The sequence below is a fragment of the Cryptomeria japonica genome, chromosome 10, assembly GCF_030272615.1.
Source record: "Cryptomeria japonica chromosome 10, Sugi_1.0, whole genome shotgun sequence".
Taxonomy (NCBI): Eukaryota; Viridiplantae; Streptophyta; class Pinopsida; order Cupressales; family Cupressaceae; genus Cryptomeria; species Cryptomeria japonica.
Genome location: NC_081414.1, coordinates 535629987 through 535642564, shown reverse-complemented (window position 1 = coordinate 535642564; position 12578 = coordinate 535629987). Strand labels below are relative to the sequence as shown.

The following is a 12578-nucleotide window of genomic DNA, read 5'->3' as shown; positions in this document are numbered from 1 at the left end:
ACCTTGGACCAATCGAGCCATTTCATGTGGCAGATCATGCCCACGGTAGATAAAAAGGATTTTCCATCTTTGCAACTAGTTTGACTATGTGGTTGAGTAGTTGGATGCCAATGTGTGCGTATGTGGTTGCCCGAACATAGGGCGCCCCAATTCTGGCCCCTCTCCCCTATTGTATTCATTGCATATACATTGCTATATTTTTAAAAATAAATTAATTTGACAAATATATTTATCACCTATTTTCGAGTTTCAACTAAATGATACACTTCAAAAAAATTCTCTAAGATGTAAATTTAAAGTATCAATTTTTCATTCAACATGATTCAATTGTGGTATCATATGCATTACATATGTAAAACAATACACATTAAAAAAAAAAAGGTATAACTTTGTAACATCATTCTTACAACTTTTCAAAAATTACCTCAACGTATCCATTACACACCAAGGTACAATTTCTAGTTATATACCTCCAATAGATATATATTGTGTTCATTTGATTCTTCACTCTAGTTATCACCTATTTTCGAGTTTCAACTGAATGATACACTTTAAAAAAATTCTCTAAGATGTAAATTTAAAGTATCAATTCTTCATTCAACATGATTCATTTGTGGTATCACATGCATTACATATGCAAAACAATAAATATATTAAAAAAAATGTATAACTTTGTAACATCATTCTTACAACTTTTCAAAAATTACCTCAACGTATCCATTACACACCAAGGTGCGATTTCTAGTTATATACCTCCAATAGATATATATTGTGTTCATTTGGTTCTTCACTCTAGTTATCACATATTGTTGAGTTTCAACTGGATGATACACTTTAAAAAATTTCTCTAAGATGTAAATTTAAAGTATCAATTCTTCATTCAACATGATTCATTTGTGGTATCATATGCATTACATATGTAAAACAATAATTATATTAAAAAAAAATGTATAACTTTTTAACATCTTTCTTACAAATTTTCAAACATTACCTCAACTTATCCATTACACACCAAGATGCAATTGCTAGTTATATGCCTCCAATATGTATATTGTGTTCATTTGATTCTTCACTCTAATTGAATCTTACCCTACAAACCGCCGTCCTTACGGCACCTATCTATTGTGTAAATGAGTTTAGTCATGCAAGTAAACCTGGGTTGAATGCCATTTTAAAAGGCGATCACTAAAGAGGCTCAAATAACTGACAATCTAAGGTGTAGATTCAACGGAGACATGGAGACCGTCAGTTTTTTGAGTCTGAAATTTAGAAATATGTCTAAAACACCCACAAAAGTATCCTATGGATTTTTCTAGGTATACCTATTGTATTCATTCCCACTCAAATCAAGCAGATTGGGAAGAACATTAATGTTCTACTGATCATTAGGGTTTACGTTGTCCTTGGAGAAATACAAGATATGGAAGGATTCTTCGAGATCAAGTTGCAAGCCGTGAGACCTCTTTTCCAGGCCCGCATTTGCAGCGTTTATATCTTACGTAAATGATTGCGGAGCGAACGGCGAGAATTTCGGCAGCTGGACCCTCTGGTTAGCAATCCAACCCCCTATCTTTACGTACGAATTTCGTAGTCAATCTCTATTGGCGCCTTTCAGTCTTCATATGCCTTTGATCTTAAAATATATGGCTCGTTACTGGACAAAAGTACAGACCTAACTGCCTCTTTATAGGGAAAAGAACGAGCTTGTGGATCTGACTTCATTTATGTTGATTTTGACATGAAGCTGTTCTGGTCTTGGGGCGTGGAAAGTTTCAGTTCCAGGAGTTTAGGGCGTCAAGATCGTTGTTTTTCATCAGCATCCATGTTATCGTTAATTTTGTCCACGACTGAGGGTCTTCTTCGAGCGAGAATGCGAGATGACATTCGCTCTGAAAGGTATGTACCTTTCTACATTTTTTCACCCTTGTGCTACAGTTCGTTCTCTCACTTTATGAGCTACGATTTTGTTATTATGGATCTTATTCTTGACCGCTTGCTTAGGGTTTTTTAAGTCGAGGTGCGGTCTCCATCGTTAGATATTATAGCCTTCGTCAACTATATCATTTTAAAAAAAAATTCACGAATGAATGCTCAGTTTTTCGTTTTGCCCTACAGGGTTTGCCGTGGATTTGTTCTTTAGTCTCTTGTATTACGTAATGGCTAAAATTTCAGAAACCCTGTCCAGTAATATTTACGAAAACATGCTTTAACCCCCAAAAGAAAGTCCAATAACCAGAATATTGAAAATGTGCTTCAGCATCCCCGTGGGGTGTAACCTCCACTTTTTTTTTTGGTAAAGAAGAAATACTGAAACTGTCGTCACCAACGTACTTCACAGAGTCTGTGAGATTTAAGGTGTTTACCAGATGTATTTATGTAACAGAGTAGAAAACTTTGTGTTTCGGCTTGAAGTTTTATTTTTTGGACAACCTTTTGAGGTAATAGCCTAAGCAGCCTGCACGGCGTTAGTTTATTGAAACATTGGATGCCTCAAGTAAAATAATGTGTTGGCTTTTTACTTAAGCTCCCTGTGAGTGCCTTTAACTTCTCTTTTACTGTTATGATATTTTGCCATTGTAATATAGGTTAACCAGTATAGCATTATATAAAATATAGCATATTTATCTTAATTAATTTTATGTTAGGTATCCTAGGCTAAATGCTGGTCTAAATGTTATGCCTCATCTTAAATTTCTGCAAAGCGGCTCCTTAAGATTCGTTGCGATTGGTGCTTCAACATCTATAGTCACCCCCATTAGAAGGGAATGTGAGATAATCACTTTATCTCTCCGACTTCTTGTTTGCCAAGCTTTTAAACAGTTGGTACGTTCTGTTCTTTACTTTTTCAAGCTAATACTCACTCCAAGAGCAGTAGACTATCAAGATGCTTGCTGCTTATGTGAGGCGCTGTTGTTCTGTAAGGGATGTTATTATTCCGTTTTTATCTAATGCCTGTGGAGTTCAGTATGTCATGGGTGGATGGAAAATTTTTATAATCTCCATCAAGAAATCTTTGAAATTTTTAAATTCATTTTCCACATAGATAGAAGCAAGCGGGATTAAGGCCTAGTGGAATATGCAACTTGTTCAACTACAATGCAAATAGAAGAGATAAATTCTTTAGCTACATTTTAGTGAACAAAAGCACATCCATGGCTATTCTCTAGTGGGTTTGTTTTAGGAAGATCAAGACTAGCTTGTCTGCTGGCTTAGTGTAGGAGGTTATTTTTCTTCTACAAAAATCTAGCAAATTATATTTGCTTTTATCCGTCATTAGGTCGAATGCTTCATTCATCATGGCAATGAAAATGTTAATAAGAAAGAAATAATAGTCATATGAAAGGTATTTTGATTTTTTCAAGCTTCTGTTTTAGATTATCTGATTCTTACTGGCACCATGTCAATTTGTTTTTCCTTATACAAACCTAAATTTGTCCTCCGGGAAGGAAAAGTGCAGGTCTTTCCGCCCTGTCCTAACTTTGTAGGATTAGGATATTTGTATTAAGATTCTTAGGATATTTCATATTTGTATTAAGATTGTTAGGATATTTGTATTAAGGTTATCAAAATACCGGGTTTAGTTGCTAAATACAAGCTTGTGACGATTTTTTATCATTATTTGGTTTCGAACTAAGAAAGATGATGATGTTAGTTCGAAGTTGATGTTGAATCTCATTGGAAATGCTAAAATTATCCATAAAAGCGTAATCTTCCGACGTGATTTAATATTAAAGATAGATTTAGCTATGTGCTTTTGATTGGTGATAATTTTTTAATGTTTGCTCTATCTATATGCTATTAAGGTTATTTATTTACTTATTTTTGGGTGTTTTGTTATTATTTTAATATTGTTTTTCAAATCAAAATGTTCAATTGAAGTATAAGTTTTAATTATCTTATGTATATTTTGGTATGTTTTACTTTTTTATATTTGATATTTCAAAGTTTAGTTTATAGTTAGATGAAACATTTAATTTATTTTGATTAAATTTATTTTGGAATATAAAATAATTTTAGTTATAATTATAATAGATATTTTAAAAGTAATTTTTAATTTTTTTTATCAATTAAAATCAATTTAATACATTTTTTTAATAATATTACTGAATTATTAAAATATAAAATTACATATGAAATAATATTTTCAAATCAATATTGTTCTAATAGTATTTTAAATTTATAGATTAAAAATATGTAGAAAAATTAAGTAAAAAGGAAAAGGAAAATTTAAAAAGTAAAATTTAGATATGATAAATATGATTATAGAAGATTATTATAAACTTATTCAAAATAATTTTAAGTGTAATAGATATTTTATAAACCTTTATTAAATTTTATTGTATATACAAACAATTTATGTGTTTTAAATGTATAATGATCATTGAAAATATTTTTTTAATCTATACTAATTAAATTATTAAAAAAAATACATTGATAATATTTACATAATCAAATAATATATTTGAACATACTTTTGATGAAAGATAAATGATTTTTTTTCCCATTGCATGTGAAATAAAGACGATGACAAACCTACATAGGAAAACATGATAGTTTCTTGGATCAAAATTAGGGTGCTTACCCTACTCAAAGTTGTGTTATGAAATGATTAATAGCAATCTACATTTATTATTACTATTGTTATGGATTTATTTTTATATCAAGTTATTTATATGGCTCAATATTTCAATTTTTTTTATTGAAATGGTTGATTTCAGCTATTTAATTTTTATATAATATAAAAATATATAAAAATAATTTTTTTGGTCTATATAAAAGTAATTTTTTTGATACATATAAAAATAATTATAATTTATTTATAATTTACAAATCAAATATTTATTGTAGTTCAAATTTGATAATATCATTTCTCAAATGTTAAAAGATAAATGAAAATGATTTTTATCTATGTTATAATATTTTGTTTGCATTTAACTTTGATTAGAAATTCATTATATTAAATTTATTAATTCATAATATTTTATGAAAAAATTATGATGTTGAAAGAATATAAATGTAAATTTTAGTTATATTTATTTCAATTTAAGGTATTTGAGTTTCCTAAATATAAATTGAAAGAAGATATTTAAGTTACATTTTAATAAGAGGATTAATTTTTAATCTTTTCAATGTGTATTAATAGATTGACAATCAAATTACTTTCTTTTATAAAAGTAGTTTATAATATAGTTTATTGTAATAGCTTTCAAAAGAGAAATGTTTTGGGGATTGAATTAGATTACACAAAGTAATATGATAATAGCATAAATAGGGACAAAAACCATGAAATTGTGTTCAACAGTTGGTTAAAAATGTAGGGGTTCTAGTGCATTTGTGAAGACCTCATTTTTGTAACACTTTAGTCTTATGTGCATAGAAATTAAAAAATGTTAGTATAATTGACATTGATCTATAAAATAGAAATAAACATTGATACACATTAGAACATATAAAAAAATAGAGGAAATCACTAACATGGTGAAGAGAGGGTTAGGAATACAAAGTCACCAAATGAAATGTTGAATCCATTGAAAGGTGATCTTAGCTAAAAGACTATTTCCACCCGACAAGAAAAATTGTAAGTTTGAATACATGCTTGTGAAGGTGGTAAAGCGGGGATTTGGGTTTTTTAAACCTTCAGAGTCATTTAAGAGATTTTTTATATGTATTTGCATACATCTTAGATGTGATTAATATAAAAAATAAAATAATGATTTAGAATACAGTAACAATAATAAAAGATTTGTACATTTTGTGAGGAAATAAATAAAGTGAACAACTTAATTTAGTGTCGATTATGGAAATACTAGGTAAATAGAAATGGAAAAAATTGTCAAATAATTTTTTATACTAAGTAAAAAGAATATATTTATAAAATAAAAATGAAATATCCCTTGAATCAAAGGAAATCCTTGTATATTATTTATTAATTTTAAGAAGAATGAGACACCTAGAAGAGAGGATCTCGCTTAATGAAGATTTTGACTTAAGGGGGGAGAATCCTTCAATGAAGAGGAAGTGAAAGGAAAATGGCAGATATCAAAAGAGAGCAACTATGACACTATTACCCTTCAAAAAGGGCGAAGGGGGAAGTCCATTCAAGGAATGAGAGGAGCAACTACCCACGACCTCTATTCTAAATATAAAATAGAAATGAAGAATAGTTTATTTTAACATAATATTGTGAATAAAATTATAGGATATTAAAATAGTTTAAATAAATTTTATGATAAATAAGAATGTTACAAATTAAAAAAATAAGCATAAATTGAAAAACTAATTCTTACCCAAATAGAGAGGACTAGGTATCTTAATGAATAAGGATTTTGCTCACAATCTCACAACTTTAAGTGTTGCAATAAAAATGGAGACACAAACTTGCAATAAGATAAAAATTTTCATGATGATCAATCTAGATCTCCGATGAGTCTCTCCTTTGGGAGAGTAAGGAAGAATGAGATCTTTTGGAGGAGTGGATGTAAAATATGAAAATTCTCAAGAAAATAAAATTGTTGTAGCTAAGAAAATGGACAAATGATTAAGAGTGTAGCATAGGAAATCGGAAATCATCACAAGTAAATCAAAATACTAATCTAGCTCAATCACGAAAGCTCAAATGCAATGATCAATCCTAAACACACTCAATAAAGACATGAAAGCAAAATATTCAAGATTAAAAGCTAAGCAAACCAAATGCAGATCTGAATATCTCCTTCATGTGGCTCCATTGTCCTTCTTTCTTCTTCAAGTAGCTTTTGTTTGTGGATCTCACCTTCAAGTGCATAAACCTAATGTGAAAGCAAGATTGACAATTAGCGCAAGAGTACTCAAAGCGTGATTGATTCGACAAAGTGATTATTAGATCCTGTGATTGAAGAAATTCATCCAATTTATAGATAAATTGGAGAAAAGACAAGATTAGCATGAAATTGATATTAGAGGCAATTGATTTCAAAATGGGAAAAATGAGTGGAAAGAAGACGGTTATGACACCTTCTATGTCATGAATTATGACATATTGCCAATGCAAAGGTTAGAGGACAAGAGGCTTATGACATCTTGCTATGCCAAAAGTATGACGCATGAGAAATTCATGCTTCCACCAAAGCACAAAAATAGGGAGAACTAGAGAGAAATTAACTAGGTGGAAATTAAATTTGACAAATTAGAAAATAGGTGGAAATTAGGAATTTAGGAAAATTAGGAAAATTAGGAAATTAGAAAATTAGAAATGAAGAAATTAGGAATTTAGTGAATTAATTAATAATTTTTCATTTATTAATTAATTCACAAAGAGGGAATTTAGAAATTGATGAAAAATTAGGAAATTAGGAGTTAGGAGAAATTAGGTAAATCAATTAATAATTTGTCATTTATTAATTAATTCACAAAAAGAGGAATAATTAGTTAACCAATTAAATTAAACATTTAATTGTGACACGAAGACTTAGGATAAATAAATAAATTATTTAACCTAGAGGAAGAAAATGGAGAGAAAATGACAAACAAGGTTTCTAGAAGATAAATTAGGAATGCAAGGACGACAATTAGGTCTTGATATAAAATTGATTTGATGTTGATTCATTCATGATTTTGAATTGACAAATGATTTGATTGATAAATGCGCCAAGGAACAATGACAAATTGATCCAAATTGACACGATTGAGAAGGATGACGATCGATGACAAATTGATCGCAAAATGACAAGATTGAAAATGATAACGCAAAACGACAATATTGAAAATGATAACGATCGATGACAAATCGATCGCAAAATGACAAGAAAGACAAGAGGACAAAACCCTAATTAGGGTTGACGATGTCCAAAATGATGACAAATTAGCACGCACATTAATGCGACAGGATAAGATTGACCAAAATCATGACTGAAGATTGTTGTCGACAAGACCAATTTCGAAAGTGAGACAACTGAAGAATGTAGAAGAAAGACTCGATGCTCGCAAATGATAAAGACCAAGTGCGTGACATAGAAGAAATGTTAATGCGATGCAAAAACCCTAAAATAAGGCAATGCGCAAATATTAAAGTATGACTCCGCAAGCATTGACCATTTTTAGGTGTCTACAAAGAGAAATAGAGATATCTCTTTGGAAAGTGAGAAGAATCATTGTTAAGGGAGGCAAATATTATCCTAAAGGATTTTAAAGCAGAGAAAAAGAGATTCATTGGAGAAAACACTAAAAAATAACAGGTTTAGGGTATTTTATTGATTAAAATTGGTAAAAGGTAGGTTTAAAGTATGAACATAGATTTTAAGAAGCTAGGGATGCTATAATAGTCATGTTGATGTCATTGTAGTTGTGTTAGAGTCCCAAACTTGTCAAAAATGAAAATATTGAGAATAAACAAGAAAAAAGGTTAGTTACATTTGAAAAATTATAAAATCACATAGAAAAAAATGGAACATCATATTTGGTACTTTGAACTAGGGAAAAGGCTAAGGTAAATTTATAAGTGGAATCTAAAATGTGCTATAGGAGGGGACATTAAAATAAGATCAATTTATAGTACATGAATTGCAAAGAGGGCACACAATTTTTGACACTACATAAACTACAAGTCTGTAAAATTTAAAATATAGGAAGTATATATTAAATACTAGATTTAAAGAAAGTTTTTGAGTCAATAAGTGGCATCTAAGAGTTAAAACTCCAAATCATCAAAACATAAAACTCCAAAACATCAAAACATGTCTAAAATATCAAAATCAATTGGTTGGGTTGGATCAATTCATCGGGTTGGATCAATTCATCATTACTAGAAGTACCATTGAATTCATCACCAAAAATATTAGGATTGCCTACATTAGTTATGTCTTTGGAAATAGGTTGGATTTGTGAAGAAGAGGAGACTTGTGTTACTTCTATGATTAGTAATTTATACTAATGGTGGAGTTCAAACAAAGCACAAACACATGAGCATATTGATGAACTTGCTCATTGACTCAATACTTGATACAAAAGTGATGCAGTTCATGTGTTTGTGCTTTGTTTGAACTCCACCATTAGTATCTTGAAATGTCAACATATTACTTATCATACTTTGTTGTTGGTATTCAAAACATTCCTTAGGTATTGTATTAAATTTACAACACTAATCTTTTATGTGTAATTACATGATCTTTTACTAACCTTTTAATGTCTTCATAAAGACCACCCATAACTTTTCTATCACTATGTATCTCTATGAAATAGTTATATTTTAAATTGCAATTTATTGCATGTATAGCGATATGCAGTATTTTTCACACAATACCAATTATATCCCAAATTTTAATATTGTTTTATTCTAGATTATTGAGTTCTTTTTAAATGGATTAATTATGATGATCCATATTTTCATAAAGTATGTTGAGACAATAGTAGTCGTCACCATGTCAAACTCTTGAACAATTAGTCATCAATATCTTAAAAACCTTTATTGAACATTTTTGAAATTTTTTATTTAAAATAATCTACTATATGTTCTTTATTTTTACCTTTAATAAGTACCAAATTTTCTCAATTAGGAGAACAAATATTAGAACTTAAAGTTGTTTTTCTTCAACCATTATTTCAATGTGAAGGGAATTTGACTTAATAAGGCCTCAACAACTCACTACATGAATGTTGCTTATAGATATTAAATGCAAGGTGGTGGTCGATTATAAAAATTGTAATTTATTGGGAATTGCTTCATTCACCAATAGGGCCAAGTCATGAAGCAACAAATGAAAAAGGTGAGTGGTAAAAGGGTTTGAATATGTTTTAGCACCTTTAAAAAGCACCAAATTTTCTCAACTAGGAGAACAAATAATAGAACTGAAAGTTGTTTTTCTTCAACCATTATTTCAATGTGAAGCGAATCTTCCTTAATAAGGCATCAACTCCTCATTACATGAATGCTGCTTATAGATATTACAGGTAAAGAATACATGTGTTGAGCTACCAAGGAAGTAACAACTCCCAAAGAAGCTAGAGCAAGACCTAATTGAAAGTGAAGAGAATTATTGATTGTGTTGTAAAGAGCCTTATGCCCGCGTCCTAATAAGCCTTTCGGAGGAACATGTACTTCTAAAATATCTTTTATACTGTGTCCAATCCCAAAGTTGGTTCTATACATATGGCTAGCAATGAAAAACACAAATGCAATAGCTAAATGATGATGCGCGATATCAATTAGCCACAAACTTTGTGTTTGTGGGTGAAATCCCCCGAGAAGAGTTAGAATAGCAGTTCTCGCCCCTTTAGTAGTACCAAATAAATGACTACTGGAATCAGGATTTTGAGCATAAAGATTCCACTGACCTGTAAAAAGTGGTTCCAACCCTTCGGGATGCGGTAATACATCTAAAAAATTATCCCATCTTATGTGTTCTCTTGATTCAGGAATAGTGACATGAACTAAATGCCCCATCCAAGCCAAAGAATTGACTCCGAAAAGCCCTGACAAATGATGATTGAGACGAGATTCGGCATTTTTAAACCATGAAACACTTGGTTTCCATTGAGGTTGTAGATGCAACCAACCCGCTGTTAAAAAGAGAGCAGAAAGAAATAGCAAGAAAAGAGCTCCAGTGTAAAGATCTTCATTAGTGCGTAAGCCAATTGTATACCACCACTGATAAACACCGGAATAAGCAATATTGACCGGACCGGGGGCACCTCCTCGGGTAAAGGCTTCTACGGCCGGTTGACCAAAATGAGGATCCCAAATTGCATGAGCAATAGGTCTTACATGTAAGGGGTCGCGGACCCATGCTTCGAAATTGCCTTGCCAAGCTACGTGGAACAAATTACCAGAGGTCCACAAAAAGATTATAGCTAACTGACCAAAGTGAGAAGCAAAAATCTTTTGATAAAGACGCTCTTCGGCAATATCATCATGACTCTCAAAGTCATGTGCAATAGCAATACCAAACCAAATATGACGAGTAGTTGGGTCCTGGGCCAAGCCTTGGTTGAACTTTGGAAATCTTGATGCCATAATGCTTTTCAAATCCTCCTAGTCATTATCCTACTGCAATAATTCTTGCTAGGAAGAACGCCCATGTTGTGACGATTCCACCTAGAAGGTAATGAGCTACTCCTACAGCACGTCCTTGGACAATACTCAAGGCTCTCGGCTGGATAGCAGGAGCAACTTTTAATTTATTATGAGCCCAAACAATAGATTCAGTAAGTTCTTGCCAATATCCACGGCCACTAAATAGGAACATTAAACTAAAGGCCCAAACGAAATGAGCACCTAAGAATAAAAGGCCATAGGCAGATAATGAAGAACCGTAAGATTGGATTACTTGAGAAGCTTGTGCCCATAGAAAGTCACGAAGCCACCCGTTAATTGTAATGGAACTCTATGCAAAAATTGTAATTGCTCTTATTATTGGGAATTGCTTCATTCACCAATGCGGCCAAGTCTTGAAGCAACAAATAAAAAAAATGAGTGGTAAAAGGGCTTGAATATGTTTTTGGATGCTTCTCTAGATAATTAGCATTACAACACCCACACAATTTGTGGCATTAAATATAATAAAGTGAAAGACATTGTACTTCCATTTCAAGATTAACTTTCTTTAATATATTAAAAAAATATTATTAAGGTTTTTTTGCTCTTTATTAGGTCTATTATCTTCAATAACTTTAAACCTTGAGTGAAGTCCCCTAAAATATTAAGTGATAGCCTTTGGCACATATCTAATCATTCATCACTTGGTGTGGTTTGTCCTATTGCACTACACGAGGCTTTTTGAATTATATTGTTATATTATGAATTCCTAGTTACTGTTAGGACCCGAAGGCAACTGAGGGGGGGGTGAATTAGTCGTCTATTTATTTCAACCCAAATATAACTTAATCAAACTTGATACTTAATACCGGTAAACCAAACTTAATGCCGGATAACAGATTAACAGTTAATATTAATACTGGTGAAGCTTAATGCATGAAACAGAAAGAGAAACAACATCCACAACACATAACATAAAGATTTGTACGTGGAAACCCTGTAAGGGGAAAAACCACGGTGGTAAACCTTACCCACAATCAGATGATACTACTGCAGATAGTATGTGTGTACAAATGGGGTCTGCACATGCAGAAAGGCCAGTTGCGTAGAGCTCACTGCTCAATCACAAGAAAGGAGTCACACTGACTACAATTGGATGATTAAATCCAATGATAATATACTGCTTAAAGTAGCGTCTCCAATGCTGGATTCAGTACCGGTTAAGCTCCGATTATCTCCTTCAAACCTTCCTTGAATCTTCAAATGATGTCTGCGTGAGTAGCTTTGCTTATATTCGCATATACCGAATATCACAACCTTACCATACCATATTACATATCATATTATAATCTCACAAATGAGATCTTACATATATACCAAAACCTAAGACCAAATGTGTAGGTCAACTTACTAAGAATATTACAATAAAATCAATTACAAGTAAGTCGAGATGTGATGCATCATCTCAGCTCAACAACAATACCGATTAATTAAACCATCTCCATAACGTGCCGTGTTGATCTGGAATAGATAACTCATGCTGATCCATAACCTAGACCAATTTGCCGGT

General features: G+C 31.5%; 1 protein-coding gene across 1 annotated transcript; it reads right to left on the bottom strand.

Annotated features, from left to right (window-relative positions):
- Positions 1-9883: 9883 nt before the first annotated feature.
- Positions 9884-10987, bottom strand: LOC131859063 (photosystem I P700 chlorophyll a apoprotein A2-like). Its single transcript, XM_059212584.1, has one exon. It carries the CDS (start codon positions 10985-10987, stop codon positions 9884-9886), a length of 1104 nt encoding a protein of 367 aa, XP_059068567.1.
- Positions 10988-12578: the final 1591 nt, after the last annotated feature.

Bases quoted from the DNA above. Each gene is read 5' to 3' on its own strand.
- LOC131859063 (XM_059212584.1), bottom strand. From the start codon at position 10,987: ATGGCATCAAGATTTCCAAAGTTCAACCAAGGCTTGGCCCAGGACCCA.